General features: G+C 35.5%; 2 protein-coding genes across 2 annotated transcripts in view; both read right to left on the bottom strand.

Annotated features, from left to right (window-relative positions):
- Positions 1-253: 253 nt before the first annotated feature.
- On the bottom strand, positions 254-3,224 carry LOC107740172 (transcription factor COE1-like). Its single transcript, XM_016552517.1, has 4 exons — positions 3,004-3,224; positions 2,101-2,257; positions 1,230-1,293; positions 254-348 (listed from the first exon to the last, which is right to left on the bottom strand). Exons 1-4 carry the CDS (start codon positions 3,135-3,137, stop codon positions 254-256), a joined length of 450 nt encoding a protein of 149 aa, XP_016408003.1. The 5' UTR covers positions 3,138-3,224.
- A 5,095-nt stretch (positions 3,225-8,319) lies between these two features.
- LOC107740095 (RING finger protein 145-like) overlaps positions 8,320-19,873 on the bottom strand; it is a 30,021-nt gene continuing 18,467 nt past the window's right edge. The window contains exons 5-11 of the mRNA XM_016552383.1: positions 17,595-17,836; positions 17,328-17,503; positions 16,982-17,122; positions 15,326-15,508; positions 15,079-15,226; positions 13,285-13,641; positions 8,320-9,818 (exon numbers count right to left, since the gene is read on the bottom strand). Of these exons, the coding sequence (XP_016407869.1) occupies positions 9,489-9,818; positions 13,285-13,641; positions 15,079-15,226; positions 15,326-15,508; positions 16,982-17,122; positions 17,328-17,503; positions 17,595-17,836 (1,577 nt within the window). The 3' untranslated portion in view covers positions 8,320-9,488. The remainder of the gene's footprint in view (positions 9,819-13,284; positions 13,642-15,078; positions 15,227-15,325; positions 15,509-16,981; positions 17,123-17,327; positions 17,504-17,594; positions 17,837-19,873) is intronic.

Below are 19,873 nucleotides of genomic sequence, written 5' to 3'. Positions count from 1 at the left end.
AATGAATACAACTGAAAGTCTCTTTCTTTCTTTCCCTCTTTAGCTATCAATCTCACTGTCACACGTATGCACATAAATACATGCATACGCTCAGTCATCTTAAATGATGTCCCAGAGAGAGTATGTCATATTTAGACACTAACCGATCCTCGTGCCCCTGAGGCATGCTAGAGTGTGTAACCCCAAACTCACCAGGGTGCACGGCACACGTTCACTCTAGCTGCATATCACACACAGACTCTCACCAGACGATTCACCAGCGAACCGTGGGGATTTTGAAATAACGTCCTACCTGTTTGGTCATGGAGTCAATCAGGCGTACATAAAAGTCCTGTTCTGTTCTGATGCCTGTAGAGGAGAGGAGAGAAGTCTTCTTTAACTCACAATACAATGCAGGATATATACGCACAAATATGGATCAGAAATGAAACCGGCAGGTATATATTTATCATTCACAATGACATGGCTTTAATACAACATAGATTCTTCAAATGTCTAGACAACCCAACCCAACATAGACTGCAGACAGTGTTAAAGGATTATGGGGAAAAAAATGGCTTTGGATGAAACTCAAACTTATGTAGACCCACATACATAAACTAAAAATAAAAAATAGCTTTTAGAAAGAAAAAGCACAAGAAAAATGTACAGCTTATAAAAGAGTGAAATAGACATAATCAAAAATAACAATTACAGAAAACATGATTTTTAACAAAATAAAATATGTTCAAAACGTCTTGTAAAAAGGATGAGGGTCGTTAAGGACTGGCGCAACAAATTTTCAAACGCCTGGTTGTCATTTACCACATTAGTAGACAGAAAAGAGTGTACTTTCATTATGGCCAGGCCATTAGCTTCCATCAAAAATGAAGTGCACATTTCTGGAAAACGCGTAACCGGAAAAGTGCACTAATGGGGATCGTTTTGTGTTTCATTAATGTTTATAGTTAAAACGCTACGACTTTGCTGCGCATTTTAATCTCTTTCGTTTGAACAATTATACGAATTGTTATAACAGTATATTATTATTATTATTATTTCAGGACATTATATTCATTTGAATCAGTTTGATCTAGTTACATAATGAATTATTTATTTCTTTGTCACCCCTCCTTGTCGTTCTATCAGTCTCGCTGTCTTTTTATTTTATTCAGATTGTCGCGCTGAAGTAAATCCCTGATGTGTTTATGCAAAATTCAGTGAGTCTTAGATTATGCGTTTCTTCTTACCGTTGCTGTAAAGAAGCTGCAATCTGTAATGGATCCCATTGTTGGTCTTTTCTCCGGTAGATTCCTGCAAAAATAAATTCGATGGTTAGCAAGAAAAACCTATTTGACTATTTCTGAAGAACCCCGTGAGTCAGACCGGCTATTCCCTTGCGGACCAGGAGGCCGGAAAAAAAACTGCTAACGCACATGAGCCAAACAAAAACAGTACAAAATACATTTTCACTCAGTAAACGAACGAGTTAAAAATACTTAAATAATAATAATAATAAGTCTTATGTGTTGAACAGTGTGATTTCACAATTTAATAATGTATAGACGTGTACAAAGTGATTAAATATACAGTAAGCATTAATAGCCACATCTTTTAATGAAATCAGTCACTTCGCTCACTATGATTAAGTTACAAGTGCTTACAAAACATTATATTTGTGTTGAGTATTTTTATTAAAGCAGCATATGGTCCTTCACAATAATAAAAATAATATGTTTTTTTAAATAGCATCTTGAAAGGGAATATTAACTTTATGACCTTAGGTTATCACTGTAATATTTCTGCAAAAATATAGCTAGCCAACAGATTCGTTAGTAAATGCATAAAGTACTGAAGGGAACAAATATAAAACATGAGGCTTTCTTAAATTATAAAGGATGAATATGTAAAAAAAATAAAAATAAATAAAAATATAATAATTAAATGGAGGTTTTCAGGGATTCATGCAGAACAGCAATTTAATGCAAGAATACGATTTATTGAGTATAGGCAAATAAGCTTTCAACTTTAGGCTAATATCAATAATATTTTATCTAGCCTACACTTTAATAATTATACCAATTTGCAAAACCAATATGCAAAAGAGAACGTTTCACTTGCCTTTTCTTTTTCAATAAATCCAACAAAAGTAGTTCTTTCAATTTCCACGGGTTGTCCTTGTCTGTCGTATAGCGCTAAAACGAAGTGGAAGAAGTTGGATTTGCGAAGATTTGAAGGAGGCTGCTTCTCAAAGTGTGCTCGAGCAAGACCCACTCCACTATGAACACATACAAGACAGAGAGAGGATGAAATATTTATATATGTATAATAAAAAAATAAAAACAATTAGTTTGTGATTATTTAATTACAATTTCCTAAAAAGGGTTCAAATGCATTTTTTTTTTTCAAATTGCAGTGCAAAAGCTCTTAAAATTTACTATTAAATGACAGTTTAATAGTTTAAACAAATAGGCTATTTAAAAGTAGCCTGTCTTTTAAAAACAGTCAGTGAGACGTTTTAATTTTATTCTCTTAAATAGCATAACAACAACAGATGTAATTGCTGTTAAAAAAAAATTAATTCATATAAATATAACTCAATCTAAGAACTCTGTTCAGCTGCTTATAACAAACTACTGGTCCGGACTGTCTTTCAAATTCAGTATTTAAAATTTAAAGCTACAGAATCAATGCAAAACTAGTGGTTGCAAAGTCACTTAGAAGAAAACGCGTATGGCTATTTTAACGTTAAGAATAATAATGTTAGAAATAGGCTAATAAAACCCGTTTTAATGTGACTTGCAACTCAAGCATTCTGTGTATTGGTGCCAACAGCACGCCGAAGAGGATGCTACGAACTTATCGCAGCAATAAATCAATCTCTTTGTCACCTGGTTATTAATAAGCAGATATCGCGCACTGATTAGGATGATATACAAGAGCGTTTTGTGTCGTCCCAGGATGATAAGCGCACAGTATTCCGTCTAGCTGTTCCCGTAGCGCTGAAGACCGCCGCCGGCTTACCTCTGAGCGGCTGTGTTCGCATCCAACACTCCGGCACCCTGCATCCATGTCCGGACAGCGTTCATCCCGGCACCGATGGGCTCCTCTTTCATACTACTCCCGCTCCTTTGAATGCTGTCTTGAATCCCGAACATGAAAACAGACTCCTGTCACCGTCTCAGTCGGCGCTTGCTTCTTTTGATCGCTCCGTTAAAAAAGACAAGGAGAAGTGTATGGGTGAGCAGGTGTCACCGCGACTCCACTATGAACACATACAAGACAGAGAGAGGATGAAATATTTATATATGTATAATAAAAAAATAAAAACAATTAGTTTGTGATTATTTAATTACAATTTCCTAAAAAGGGTTCAAATGCATTTTTTTTTTCAAATTGCAGTGCAAAAGCTCTTAAAATTTACTATTAAATGACAGTTTAATAGTTTAAACAAATAGGCTATTTAAAAGTAGCCTGTCTTTTAAAAACAGTCAGTGAGACGTTTTAATTTTATTCTCTTAAATAGCATAACAACAACAGATGTAATTGCTGTTAAAAAAAATTTAATTCATATAAATATAACTCAATCTAAGAACTCTGTTCAGCTGCTTATAACAAACTACTGGTCCGGACTGTCTTTCAAATTCAGTATTTAAAATTTAAAGCTACAGAATCAATGCAAAACTAGTGGTTGCAAAGTCACTTAGAAGAAAACGCGTATGGCTATTTTAACGTTAAGAATAATAATGTTAGAAATAGGCTAATAAAACCCGTTTTAATGTGACTTGCAACTCAAGCATTCTGTGTATTGGTGCCAACAGCACGCCGAAGAGGATGCTATGAACTTATCGCAGCAATAAATCAATCTCTTTGTCACCTGGTTATTAATAAGCAGATATCGCGCACTGATTAGGATGATATACAAGAGCGTTTTGTGTCGTCCCAGGATGATAAGCGCACAGTATTCCGTCTAGCTGTTCCCGTAGCGCTGAAGACCGCCGCCGGCTTACCTCTGAGCGGCTGTGTTCGCATCCAACACTCCGGCACCCTGCATCCATGTCCGGACAGCGTTCATCCCGGCACCGATGGGCTCCTCTTTCATACTACTCCCGCTCCTTTGAATGCTGTCTTGAATCCCGAACATGAAAACAGACTCCTGTCACCGTCTCAGTCGATGCTTGCTTCTTTTGATCGCTCCGTTAAAAAAAGACAGTAAGAAGTGTATGGGTGAGCAGGTGTCACCGCGTTTGTCTCTATTAGCGCTTCCTCTCTGAAACAGAAAATAGAGCGACGTGCCAAAAGAAACGCGAGATGTCAACATCCAGGTTTGGGAACACCGTGCAACAATCAAACAAACAAACAAACAAAAACTGCAAGATTAGACTGGAGGTCCCTTTGGTCTAGCGTGCGCAAAAAAAAGTCTAATGTCACTTTAAGAAACAATAGGATCAAGAACGGGCTTCGCTGAGGGTTAGGTCAAATGTCATCACCCAGAGACTATTTTTTTCTTTATTTTCTCCTCCTTTCCTTTCCTGTCTTTCTCCACAAAGAGTATTCTCTGATCAAATCACATGAATGAGCAATATGAAATCAACCAGGAGAGGTGGACCCTTGTGGAGACAGCTCCCTCGCTGTTCCCCTTGTTCAAACGGGAGTGATTTGTGTCCTTTCCCAAAGGAATCCGATTTGACTGTATCTGGGAACTAAACACAAGCAAACTAACCCCAAAGGGAGGAGGAAGAGGAGGAGGGAGTGACTGCGCACGCAGGGCCGCCCCCCAAACATAAGTAAAGCCGAACTACCATTAGCTGTCCACCCAACCACGAAGGCCGTCGCCTAATTAGATATCACAGCCAGCCCTGCCCACTTAGCGAGCGGCATGTTTAGAGAGAAAACCAGAAAGAAGTTATGCGCCGCGCGTTAAATGTCACACAGCAACTGCCTACCAGAGCGCGCGACTGAAGCCAAATTGATGTGGTTCACATGAACGCGGAGATGTTTTTTTTTAATATTGTGAGATTATTTTAGAAAAAGCACAGTATAAGTTTGTTTAAATACCGGTTTAGGGATGAGCTAGTGTTAAAAACTTTCAAGGGTTGGACTGTTAAAAGGGATTTTTCAAGGAAATTTCGGGGTGTTGAGGTTCGTCTCGAGCTGTTCAAGTTGTCTTTTGGCGCCCCTGACACAGTTAAGCAAATATCAACTATCCTAAAGACTTTTTAAACAAAACACGGCAGCATTTTTTTTGAGAAATGTAAATGTAATAAAGTGTTTCTTTATTAATTTTTGTTGAAATATCGATAATGATCCTGACACAAAGTGCTCAAGCAGCCTACTGTTGCTATGGTTACCTGCTAGGCGAACGCTGTTTCTGTTCGTGAGCGTCTGTTTACGTCCAGGTAAAAAACGAACTTTTACATACTTTTGTAATATAATTTTTTTTGGGTTAGTGAAACACCCGGCAGCCGCGGACATATTAGGATATTATTCTTTATTTAAAACACGTTTGTGGAATAGAATTAAGACCATGATGAAGTAGACTAAACAGAGATCTGTCATCGAAATAATGAGTTTTTATGTACGAGAGACATTAGCCCATGTGATATGTTTGACAACTGATGTGAGGAAACGAATAATTAGTGTCAAAATAGTGTCATAATGAGTCTTTAAAAGATTTAGTAAAAAATACGTTAAAGCAAAATGTGAACTTTGTCGCAGATTTGTCAACAGATTAATTATCAGTTAACAGGCTAATAAATAAAAATGTATTACTAATATGATTAAATTATTTAATACATTTAAAGACGCATATATTGTATTTAAAAACGCCATTGCTGATAAAAAAAAAGTCATGTACAGATTTATAATCCAGTTCTGATAGTAGCATACATAAATGACAGTAAACGCATCAAACAAAACTGGATAGTACAGACCCAAACAGTTTAACAGCTGCTTTGTCAGATTCGATATAAAACGACAGTAATAACGTAGCTATACAAGAGTAAATGCTGGGAGCGCAAAACCATGTTACATAGCAGCACTTTGTGTTTTTCATTTTTCACACAACAGCAGTTTTGTTTTAGATTTAGAATGCAACTATAAAGCTTTATGATATTTTAGAAATGTGCAAAAATGAGCATATGCATGCACGGAAAATGGATATTGTAGCTACTAGAGCTAAATGGAATCCTCCACAGACAGCGGACAGAGGAAGTAAGAATCCCGTCCAACCCAGTGCTGGTCAGGCAGAGGGGAATTCTGCTGCCCCTGGGTCCCTGTATATTTATATTCCCACACAGCAGTTTAAAGTGGCAGAAACTACACAAGCAGTCTCAGTGGAAACGGTGTATTTTCATGTGTCCAAATAAGAAACAGACCTGTTACTTAGCATATTAAAACGCGTTTAGTGCATCACTTAAATATAGCGACGAGTGCATGTGTGTAGGCTATGTGTATGGAAAAAAATCAATTTACAATCTTTATAATAAAAAAACTCGTGCCTGTATTTACGATAATCTGATAAAAATGCTTAAATGAATCTATATAATATACCTAATCCTATTGCTGACAGCGACAAATTCGATTTGATTTGTAAAACAGATGTCCACATAAATCACGCTGTTGTTGATGATATAAATGAATTGAACTAAAACATAAAATAAATCATAATGTAAAACAAAGTTCTTGTCACGTGAGATAATTCAGTCAGTAGGCGACTTTTATCAGTTTCAAACCATAAGGCCGCATGTCAACATTTAGGCTAGCCTATTTATATAGCCTATGTTTATTAAAAGAAATTGTCCATTAACACTGTCAGGTAGGCCTAGTTTTGATAAAATGCCTTAAATTCGTACAACATGAAAAATACTTCCTTTTTTTTTTCGCGTCAAGGTCAGACTGCGAGAAAGCAGTTGTGTCGTGTTCTTAATGCACCAAAATATCCATTATTACCTTTGACTTTGTTTTCCATCTCAGTTTGACCTATAAGGAAATTGGAGAAATAAGAGTTTCAGCCCATGGTGATTATGACAACTGCTAAAATGTGTGCGTACTATAACGACTAAGAGAGTCTGTGATTTGTAGAAAAGAAAAGAAATCGTGAAAGTGTTTCGGACACAGGAGACGCGTGCTTAATGGTTGACAGTCCAACATTGTCATCTTGTGGCCACACATGGAAACACAATTGGGAAAAGAATTAGAGTAAAGATACAGTTACTGTATCTAGAAACCTTATGTACTCGCTCATGATATTCCAAACCCGTAAGAAGTTCTTCAGTGAAACGAAAAGAGATGTTAGGCAGAATTCGAGGGACTGTAAGATACAGTCATTGTTCACTTTCATTGTTTTTTTGTTTTTTTTTCATAAAATGAAAGTTAATAGTATCTGGCACATTCATTGAATTATTGGTTAAACTGTTCTTTTAAAATAGACCTATCAGAATTAAATTGTGATCGTAGGCCTACTTTTGAGTATGTACATTACAACAGAACACTTATCAAGATTTAGATCAGAAGAGAAAAAAATGATACTTTGCTGTGACACTTGACCTTAAACTGGCTGTTCCATTGAAGGCCTTTACACACATTGGGAGACACACAAACCAAAATTGGAGGTGGAGGAGAAACTCACACTGGAGGGGACTTGTGAAGACAACATAATTTATATTCTGGTTCCGTGAGAAAAAGTACCTAGGGAATATCTGGCCTTTCCAAAATGACCGAGTGCTTTGTTCTTGAGTTTCACATGTATTTTTTTGTAACTTTTTTTTCTTTCTTTTTTACACAAAGGTCGGAGTTCAAGGCTAACTTTGATCAGAAGGATGGAGAGGGGTTAAAGGGTAGCGTTCTTTGATTTGCTAATGTTTCCTCCAGTCTCTCTTCCTGCCCCTCATGCTAAAGGGAGTTAAAGTGCTCACACAGGAAAAGCGGATAAATGCTCACATCTGCCTGCACTGAGACACCTCACACTGCACTTAAATACAGCAGGAATATGCCATAACTTCAAACTGTTTATCGCATTTCCAAATCCATACAGTAAAAGAGTTACATTAAAAGAATAGTTATGGCTATGACGACTGCACAGATTAGGGGTGTACAGTAACTCTATAAGAGGGGAAGGAAAGCAAGTGATCTTCAGACCTCTGAAAGATGGCGAATGGTCAGGAAATGAGTGCATATCCTGTCTGTGTCTCTTCATCAGATGTTTTGATGGTTTCAGCAGTCTGACATTACCTCAGCACTCAGGTGTGGGTCTGTTTGATTCATCACAGGTGGCTTTAAGAGTCCTGTAGGTCTTATTATGCTTCAGAAAGGCACTGTGAAAGAAAGCCAGGACAAATGTTTCATGGGTTAGGTTTGGATTTATTCTGACATTCAGGCTCACGTTCAGGCATATTTTACTGAATTCAGCTGCAATTCAAACAAAGTTAGCCTTCACAGAACATCATTCCACGTGTATGCTTTATAAAAAAAAGAAGAGGTTAAATGCTATAGAATTATACTCTCCATTCTCAATCAGATTTGCTTTTAAATGGAAAATAGCTGTAACAGCTTTTTTTAATAATAAAAAAAGAAAATCTGGTGGCTTAGATAAAAGTAACCTTTTTGGAGATTAAAAATCCCACAAGCCAAACAGCATTCGTTTAACAAACTATGTTAAATACATTAACTTAAACACTTAGTAAAAAGAAGAAAAAAACGGCATTCGCAAAGTGTGCTCATACATTCTCGAATGTATTCATATTCACAAATGCGCTAAATGCCAAATACTGATGAGAATGAAATTTACTGTCCTAAACGGTCATAGTGTTTATCCACAGCCAAAGCCACTTCCCACTACCGCCACTAGAGGTCGCTAGAGGCGCAGCGTTCATGTAAGCCTGAGGCCGCTTCATGACACTCGATGCTGCTTAACACTGTACTTTTGCATATCAAAACTCCTTTACATATATATTTGTACATGGGTATATATTTCATATATAATTTGATTCAATGCATACAGACCAAAATATTTGGTATCAGACAAGACGAACTTTGGAGCATTGCTTTATGTTACATTAGTGCAAATGCAGTGGCATATATGTATATATATATATTCTCTCAATAAAACAAATAGAGAACAGAAAAAAGACGGGCTACTGCTATTGGATACTGAGAGCGTGCTAGTGGATATGTGCTAAGTGCCTACAGAGCATCACAGCACTATAATGAAGGGTCACATGATCACATTTAGGTTGGTGTTCACTGGAGATTGTAGTTTCGTAATAAAGGGTGGGGAAGAGCTGGTGTTTTGGTAGATCCAGATGCGGAAGCTTTCTGAGCTCTGGAATCTGTGATTTTCTGGATGAGAGGGGGGCGGTAGAAGGATTTGGATTGTATGGATGTCTCAGGAGCATTCCATGTGTACGTATCAGTCACAGAGAGGGCTGACAGTTTCCCATCAGACCCTCTGCTGTAACACTGTCTTTTGGCCAGCAGTGTGTGGAGTTGGGTTTGGCTCAAGGCAGGTTTTAGAATTGAGAGGAGGAGGAGCAGGCAGGAGTGTCACCGTCGTCTTTTAGCCCAGCCGTGAGGTCTGACGCTGAAGCGAGAGTGGTGTCGTCTTGCTGGGGAACCTGGAGGGTTGAATCTGACTCTGGATGCTGTGAAGGGTCCAGATCACCTGCTGGCTGTATTGGGGGCTCTTGTGGCGGGGCGTCCTGTGTTGAAGAGACGGGTTGTGATAAGCCTTTCAGCTGGTTGTGGCAAAGAGGGCAGGTCTCTTGCACATACAACCACTTCTTCAAGCAGCCAGCATGGAAGAGGTGACTGCACGGGGTGATCACAGCTGACGTCATGTCCTAGATTTAAGAACAGAAGAGGTTCGTTATAAAAAAATAAAATAAAAAAAAAGAATTATTATTATTATGTTGTTGTTATGTTTAATGTATGTTGAATAATAATAATAATAACGTTATTATTAATAATACATTGTTATCATCATCATCCTCATCATCATTATTCCAACAATGGAAAATTATTATATTGTTAGTATAATTAATAATAATCATCATCACCATCATCATAATACTAATAATATATGATTTATTATTATTTTATGTTTTATTATGTTTATTATATGTTGAGTAATAATAATAATAATTTTCTTTGTATATCATTATTTATTATACTAATATAATAATTTGTCATTGATATAATAATAATACAATTATTATTAGTATTCAGTAATATAGTATACATAATATTAATAATAATAATAATAATAATAATAATAATAATTGTTCTTCATATATTATTATTATTATCGTTATGATTATTATTATAATTAATTATACTAATAATATAACAATTTGCAATTGTTGGAATAATGATGAGGATGATGATAACAATTATGATGTTTAATGTATGTTGAGTAATAATAATACTACAATTATTGTTGTCATCATCAATATTATAACAATGGCAAATTGTTAGTATAATAATAATAATAATTATTATTATAATAATTGTTATCATAATCATCCTCATCATTATTCCAACAAGGGGAAATTATTATATTATTAGTATAATTAATAATAATAATCATCATAACAATAATAATAAAGAACAAATATTATTATTATTATCATCATTATTTTTTATTATGTTTACTATATGTTGAGTAGTAGAAGTAGTAGTAGTAGTAGTAGCAGTAATAATAATAATTTTCTTTGTACATTATTATTAATTATAATAATATAATAATTTGCCATTTATATATAAAAAAAATATTTAAAAAAAAATATATATATACTGTATATATTTTGTCTGAAAATTTTTCTTCTGCCAAACCCCATTCCACAGCCATACTTGCCACACACCCAGTTTAAGAGCAGTTGGTTTTTTTCTTATTGTAATTAGGAGCACCTTCTGATCCATAATAAAAAATTCTGATCAAAAATTAGCCTTCCTACTACGAGGTGATATTTGACTCAAAGTGATTTACAGGGGCATTTTCTTTTTACCTTTGTAATGGCATTTTTCTAATTTTATTAAATGCATGCAATGTTTCCTCTAGGATTTTTTTCCAGCAGTGGTGGCAGGACTATTTCCCATGGACCCCTCCCCTCCCCACCCAAGAATCATGTGCACTCAGAATTGAATTTATTTTAACTAAAAAGACAAGTAAATAGTAAATAATAAAATAAGAACAAATAAATTAATGACAATCAATAGCACAAGCAAAAACAATAACAAGATACAAATTAAATTAACAGTAATTAATTTTTTCAGTTAGGTCTAACTACAGTATAATCTATTCAACTGTAAAATAGCACTGGGTAGTCTTCACTGTATAATAAAAGATAGCAGCAGGTTTATTTAGGCTGCTGTCTCTTTAAGACCTCATGCACGGATCTAATATACTCTTACACAGGGCTCTATGCTTACTTTTCTTTTTAGGAGTGCTTGTCCTCCTCATTTAAAAAAAATTTGTATCACCTTCTGATCAATAATCAAATTCTGATAAAAAATTAGCCTTCCTGATATGAGGTGATATTTGCCTCCTTAAAGTGATTTACAGAGGCATTTTCTTTTTACCTTTGTAATGGCATTTTTCTAAATTTATTAAAAGTATGTCATCATCTGTCAAATTCAGAAATGTATGTTTACAAGCTTTTTAAAAAATTTCTAATTAAAACAATATAATAAGAAGTAGAATAAGACAAATAACAAGTTACCAATCATATGAAATTAGTACCAATAAAAAATTAATTTGTACTACAGAGGTGACACAGAAGAACACAAAATTGGCTTGAAGGTACATTTTCAGACGTTTAATGAGGCTCAGAGGTGGCATGAGTGCAATTAAATTCATGTTGCAATTAATGTTTTAAATATACAATTTTTAATATAGAAATATTAAATGATTTAAATAACTGAAATTATACGTTAAAAATGAAACTAAATTCGCCAGCAGGTGGCAGCAAGTCAAAGATTTTATCACTGAATCATTTATTCAATTGATTCGTTCAAATGGCTGAATGGGTAATCATGAATCACTGACTCACTAGATTCGTTCAAACACGCACTTTCATTCATGAATGAAACACCGCTGTGTTTGCTTTTAGAGATGCGCAGCCGCTTGGCTGTGACTTTGTTTGAAACTATTTTCGTTGACAAAATAGAGCAAAATCAGGCAGTAGCGTTATAGTCAAACAATATACGTCACTTATTATTAATTTAATAACTTCTTGTTTATTAAACTGTTGTATTAAATCAATATCACATTTGCAAACTCCCTTAATAATCTTTAAAAGCTGTCAGTCTCAGTTTATCGCGATATGTGGGCGCACAGAAAATGGTCTATAAGAGAGCGCGCGAGTGAGTTCTCTTTCACTTTAAATAAGCAAGACTCAAAAGCACGTGCAAATGATACATTCCGTCATCGCGATATAAGCGCGGAATTCACCTGCAGGAATGAGTACAATTATTATTAACAGACGCAATCCCGCGCCGAAATTCAAGTTCTGTTCTGTGTTCTCTGCTAATAACCCGACTGTGAATAATGCGAGCGAAGTCACTATGTTGTCACTTGAGAAGCTGCAGCCGTGGTGGGGATGATTTTTGTGTGCGACGGAAAACTTTAATCCATGTAATTATTATTATTAATAATAATAATAATAATAATATAAAAATATTATTATTATTATGATGTTTAATGTATGTTTAGTAAGGTAATCAAACCCTTTCACAAATCAATTTTAAATATCATTCTATATATATTCAATTTTAACTCATACTAACAAATGATAAAAATCAAATATCAGCTGATAAATTATATAGTACCTGCTCCCCTAATGCTAAGGAGTTGTGAATGGTTCCCAGGTGGTTCATATGTTAATATTCTAAAGTGTTTAAGTGGATGTTTTTTATGGTTTCTTTCTAGTGTGTTATGAATGTGGTTATTAGGTGGTTGCTTACTGACCAAAGTCAAAACAGCTCACCCCCAAATCTCTATTATATTCTAGGCTCTGGATAAGGCTCCTTCAAAGTAAGTCTACAATATTGTCCGCCAAACAAAGAAATCTTAAATCCAATCGCTTGGAAAAGTCCTTCCTCAGCAAGCCATGCAATATTAGATATGTCCATGTATTTAATTCAACACAAATTATGCACATAAGTTTCATACTTAGAGGATTGTATGAACAATAGTGATGCACCCTAACTGAACCCATCATCAATCTAGCACAGAAATACACAAGAAGACACAAGCTACAGAATGTACCTGGGTATCCATCACAAACACACACAGACACATACACACACCTGGTAGCAGATGGAACAGATGTCATTGTGCTGCTGGAGTTGTTGGTGAGAAGCTGTAGGCAGGCTCTTGATCTTGTTGACAGCATCTCTGCGGAGCAGGAAACTCTGCCAGCCCAGCTGGGCCCTCAGCCACACGTTATAGTAAGAATGGATGAGTACGATGGTGGAGCCCATCACGGTCCACTCCCCAAACACCGTCTCCGACACACCATACGCCACCACGCACAGCGCAACCAGAAACTCCAGCAGCCTGTAGGTGCCGTTCACCCAGTAGATGACATCATCCATGTTCTCCACCGGAGTCTTGCGGAGCTCCTCCACCATAAAGAGCACGTAGATCAGCAGCGTGCCCAGCACCTGAGAGTCAAAGAGTTTAAAACAGAGGGACAGTTGAATTTCACATTACACAAATCAGCAATAATCACAACTCCTACACACCTGTAATAGGTTTTTCAGAACCATTGACTAGATAGCAGGGTGGCGAATGGCCAATGAAATGCTGATTATATATAATGTAAGAATTGGCCCAATTATACAATTTTATAAATAAATAAATATATATATATAGCACAGTTAATTGTACAGACAGTACCAATCACTTTAACAAAAAAAAAACAGTTTACCAGTTTATTTAGTACAGGATGCGTGCTTTTTAAAAACATTTATATTAATAGGCTATTTAGATTCTTAAATGTTCAATTATTATTAATATATATATATATATATATATATATATATTAGTAATTATTTATTAATATTTTTACACGTTTTTATTAATAAAAAGTTGGAAATATGACAATTGTTGTAATTGTAATAAAAATGTAAACAAAATATCACTATCTATTATAATTATTACTATTACTAAATTAAATATTTAAATATCAATAAACATTATTATTATATTTATTATAAAATATTGGTAACACTTTACAATAACTTTACATTTGTTAACATTAGTTTAACTACATTATAGGTAAAATGAACAAAAAATAAAAATACATCTAAAACATTTAATAATTTTAATTTCAACATTTACCAATACATTATTAAAATCAAAAGTTGTATATGTTAATATTATTCAATGGAACTGAGCAGACATGAACTAAAAATGAACAGTTATATTTTATTAACTAAAGATAAAACTGACATTAACTAATGTTTATTATCTATCTATCTATCTATCTATCTATATGTACAGTATGTATGTATGTATACTTTTTAATAATAAAGTTGTAGAACACATATGTGCATTTATTTCGTCACAAACAGGATGCATAGATTCTTTTAAAGCAGAGTTTCATTTCTCCTTTCTTTATGAATAAACTATATTTAATTTCCCCGAGATAGAGGATATTTTTTAGGAATTACAATAAGGGCTCACAGAACCAGTTTCAACTTGAAGTTCAACAAGATGATTACCGAGAAACATAAACATCATCCAAGTAACGGGAAGGTTCTTTTAATAACTTTATATTAGAAATCAGTTAGAGAACAGAGAGAAAATCATATAATACACTTTATTAGATCCTCTGTTAGATCTGCATTTTGTATGGTTAATAATGTTACCAAAATTCATTAAAATCTCCTAAATTGTTTGTCAAGATTGTGTTGCAATAACATATTCCATATCAGGAATAAAATCTCAACACAATGATAACATTCCTACAGCGCCATACTGAGAGTTACAATTTCTCACATTCGTTTCTGTTCAGTTTCTGCTCTTTTATACTGTTTCTCACACTCACTAATGCTGTAGTTCAGAGCTGATGGTGTGTGTTTGTGTGGGATCTCTACCTGTAATGAGGTCAAGATGCTGGAGGAGATGATGATCAGCAGCCAGAAGTCCATGTGGAAGAACTGACATATCATGTAGGACATGTAGGCTGGGAACACCAGCAGAAACAAGCACAGGCTAACCGCACGAAAGTGTTTCCATAAACTCCTGTTGGCAATAATGATTATGAAATAATCAGAACACTAAATTACAATGTTGACTTGTATAATACATAAATATATGACTTCAACAATCATCCTTATGTACTTGTCTCTGGAGGCTCCCAGCGCCAACACTATGGGATCAGCTATCTCCAGCATAGACTGCAGGATGGAGGCCACCACAATGAAGAGGATGATGCTGAGGAGGAAGGCTCTGTGGATGACCTGTAGCTCGATCAGTCCAGTCTGAACAGCGAGGATCAGAAGAGTGATTCCCTCCGTCATTCCCCTGAGAGAGAGATGAGGGATTGATGGACTCGTGTGATTTCCATGGTCAATTATGTGATAAAAAGGTGCCATAATGAATCAAATATGGACTTCATGCCAAACTGTTTAGCAGGGTTATAATGGTATAGTTACTTAAGGAAAGATTAGATGGAAGACAGAGTGGCAGCTTAAATAGAGGTACAAAGCATGAAGAAAAGCTCCTTTGCCGAGATGAGACAGGTTCAATGCATTAAACTGATCAAAAGACATTTTGACACTAAACACATTTATAATGTGGCAAAAGATTAGTATTTTAAATAAACACTGTTTTTTTGAACTGTCTATTAAAGGCAGAGTAAGTGATTTCTGGTAGCCAATGTTGATATTTGAAATCACCAAAACAAACACGGCCCTACCCCAAAAGGGTCTTGCCCCTATTTTGATAGCTCCGCCCCACATATACGTACGCAACCCAGGCAACGATTAGTTCTGTGAAACAAAGCAAAACCAATGTTACACCGTGTCTACGGACGTGAGCGGCGCGGCGCGGCGCAACAAATCCCGACAGAAAACTGCTGCCGGGTTCTATTTATGACGTGCTGACACACATTTCAAATGGTTTTCAGCGGTCGTTTGATCGCGTCCAGTGTAGGCAGAGCTGTTGTAGACACGGTGTTACTCACCTATTGAGAAGAAACAAAGCAACCTCGGCGTCCGATCGCAGGCCTCCGCTCCTTGAGTTCTCTCCAGCGCTGGAAAGCTGATCCGATATTTACACGGGTCCTACTTCTTGCCTTATCTTTCCGCAGACGTTTTCCTCTTTTGTTTTTTATCCGCCATCTCTATCTTTCTGTCGCTCGGCTCGGCTAATGTCCGTCCCATGCACTGAACACGCTCTCCTCCACATCAAGAGTAGACACGCCCCTTATTGCTGATTGGCTACAAGTTTGTTTTGCAATTCGGCCCGAATCAGTTTTCTAAAGTGTTTTTGAAAAATCACTTACTCTGCCTTTAAGCAAAGGATCCTGAAAAAATGTAACAGGATTTTCACAAGAAATTAAGAAGCACAATTGTTTTCAGCATTGATAATAATAAGAAATGTTTCTCTAGTAGCAAATCAGCATATTAGAATGATTTCTGAAGGATCATGTGACACTGCAGACTGGAGTAATAGCTGCTGAAAATTCAGCTTTGTCATCACAGGAATAAATTACATTTTAAAATATGTTAAAATAGAAAAGTCATTTTAAATTGTAATAACATTTCACAATATTTCTGTTTTTACTGTATTTTTTTAATCAAATAAATGCATTTATGTCTTTCTTCAGAAACATTAAAAATAACCTAAAATAATATAAAATAAATAAAAGTAAATAAAACATTAAATAAAAAAATTTAAAAATTGTTATTAATTAACCAAACAAAATGGCAACATTCTTTTGTGTTTCATAAGAAAACAATCTTTTTGAGTGACATGAGGGTGGGTATATGATACCTGTGCATGGTGTTGTCATTCATGAAAGCCCTATAGCCCTGCAGGTAGAACTTGCAAAGAGTGAGCACTCCCAAAGCAACGAATGAAACGGTGAAGACCAGGCCCAGCAGAGAGTACGGAGTACAACAGCACTCTGCAATACTGGAGACCATTTACATTTAGAAATTAAGTTGCTGTGCACCTTCATGTGACCAAAATCAATCAAATATTTAACATTTACAAACAGTTCATCAAATATTTTACTGGAAAAAAAAATCAGTGACACCTATCTTATTCTATTTCTCTATTACGATCTTTAGTTAAATGCTCAGGATTGACAAGCAGAGCAGCCTGAACTTCAACTCACCTGGTGAGAAAAAGGAAGAGCAGCCTCTCTCTAGATGTGGGCTGGTCCCGTGTGCTGAAGTATGTGTAGATTTGCAGAGCAAACAGAACCAGCCAGAAACACATGAACAACACGGGCAGAACCAACTGATTCCACAGAGACATACCGAGAGCCAGCAACCCATAAACCTCCACCACCTAACAGAATAGTATGAAGAAGAGCTTAATTCTTGTTTCTTTGATTTAACACTCTCAAGTCCGTTCTAAAACTCACTCTTTAGCCTCTAACCTGTGCAAGCTCCCGGTACGCTGTCTTGGCCAAATTAAATGGCACCAGCAGGTTGGAGGCCAAAAAGTAGATGACTTCCAGGCCTGTGAAAATCATGGCAAAGCGATTGACGAAAATGATGGTCTCCAAAGGGACCAGGACCAGGCACAGCCTGGCCACCAGAGGGAGCAAGTGAGCTGAGAACAGCCAAATGCGCTTGGTCTGCATCACACAGGAGCACAAGGTACACACCACCAGCTGGCCTATACACACATAAACACAGAGAAATAAAACATCTTATTCGTAATAGAATTAAAGACATATAGAAATGTTAGCAATAATAAGATGGCTATTAATACAAAACTGCAATACATTATAGTACAGCAAAGCATCAGACCTGAATCTGTGCCGTTTGTTCCCTACTGTTCTCACTGACATTAATGAATGCATCTGTCCTGGCTGGAGTTAATTAGGCCCTACAGATTTTAGAGTAATGGCTGAAGGACCCAGCAGCACTCAAGAACTCAATGAGCACAATAGTGAAACAGCAAGCAGTACACCAAAGGGTGAATCTCAGATGCTAGGGATGTATTTCACCACAAAATGGAAACAAAAAGAGAGAAATTAGATGCATACAAAAAATGAAGCCTATTATGGACCAGCATATTCTCTCAAATGAGGGGGGAAAAATCTCATTAACGTAATGCAGTAACAAAACAATCCTGTCTGTACACAATGTCTTTCTAAAAAATAAAAAAATAAAAAAACTGAATATAGATTATAAATAAAGATGGGAATATTATCTTTAAAAGACCTACAGACCCTACAGATTTTAGAGTAATGGCTGAAGGACCCAGCAGCACTCAAGAACTCAATGAGCACAATAGTGAAACAGCAAGCAGTACACCAAAGGGTGAATCTCAGATGCTAGGGATGTATTTCACCACAAAATGGAAACAAAAAGAAATAAATTAGATGCATACAAAAAATGAAGCCTATTATGGACCAGCATATTCTCTCAAATGAGGGGGGAAAAATCTCATTAACGTAATGCAGTAACAAAACAATCCTGTCTGTACACAATGTCTTTCTAAAAAATAAAAAAATAAAAAAACTGAAATTGACAAATTGACAAAAATGTCAATTCAGTACAGCAAGTACTGTATTAATGTATACATAGGATTATACTTTAAAGTAGATGTACTTTACAATTTAAATAATTATTTTTATTTACATGAAAGTAAGGTACACTAAAAAAAGTTTAGACCAATGTTTTATTTTTATTTTTACTTTTTCACAAATTATATTTATGGATTGGTTCAAACCTTAAATTTTGATTTAAAACAATAAATAAAGACTATAAATAAAGATGGGAATATTATCTTTAAAAGACCTACAGATGTTTATTGTAAATTCTTTTTAAAGTATGCATAATCTTTTCTATGTACTACAAAAAATTAAAAATTATTAATACATTTATAAATAAAAACCATAAAAATGTCTGCAGTTTCAGTAAAGCTAGCCAGTTCTAAACAATTGTTAGTTAATGCATTAACTAAAGTTAACTAATGGGACTTTGTTGTAAAGTGTTACTTATGCAAATCATGTCATTTATTATTATTATTATTATTATAAGTTGAAAAATGACCGGGATATGTTCTGGGTAGTGAGATTTACCTACCTAATGGTATAAATGTCAAGAGTAACAGAAAGAGAAAGAGTGAAAAAATATAGTTGATGAGAAAGCAAGAAAGTCAGAGGAAGGGACGGAAAGTGAGAGAGAGTGAGGGAGATGACATATTACAAATAAGGGGAAGGGCATACAGTATTTGTGAGTGAGAAAAAAATTAAATATAGGAAGTGAGCAGGAGTGGTTTTGACATTAATTTTGCAAAGGATGGTACTTATAGAAAAAGTGATGAGAGGGGAAAATATGAAAGCTGCATCTCTGGCTTTTGCGCAGTGTGGTTTAGGGCAGGCGGCATATGAGACGGGAACAAGAGTGGGAAATGCCTTGACCTCTGACATTACATCTCAAGACATGCAAAACTACCCAACTCTCCCCAGAATGACACTACATGAGCACACGTTCCGACTGAATAAGAGCTGTAATGAGTCAGTATGGGACCCGCACGTAACAGGAACGTGACTTGGAACATTAAATTGAAGTCAACATGAAATCAGAACTGGCCCGGTTTAACTTATTAATACAACTTCATAGTCATAGTGCATGACTGTATATTATTTTAAATAGAAAAAAATCTTATTTTTATGCTTGATAAATATTAATTATATATATA

This window comes from Sinocyclocheilus rhinocerous, unplaced genomic scaffold (assembly GCF_001515625.1).
Source record: "Sinocyclocheilus rhinocerous isolate Xijiao unplaced genomic scaffold, SAMN03320098_v1.1 scaffold584, whole genome shotgun sequence".
Taxonomy (NCBI): Eukaryota; Metazoa; Chordata; class Actinopteri; order Cypriniformes; family Cyprinidae; genus Sinocyclocheilus; species Sinocyclocheilus rhinocerous.
The sequence above is the reverse complement of the archived record's forward strand: the minus strand, read 5'-3'. Positions and strand labels throughout refer to the sequence as shown.

Coding starts and splice junctions, on each gene's coding strand:
- LOC107740172 (XM_016552517.1), bottom strand. CDS start 3,137: ATGTTCGGGATTCAAGACAGCATTCAAAGGAGCGGGAGTAGTATGAAA. Junction 2,258..3,003: donor GCGAACACAGCCGCTCAGAG/GTAAGCCGGCGG, acceptor ATGTGTTCATAG/TGGAGTGGGTCTTGCTCGAG. Junction 349..1,229: donor GCAGCTTCTTTACAGCAACG/GTAAGAAGAAAC, acceptor TCTCCTCTACAG/GCATCAGAACAGAACAGGAC.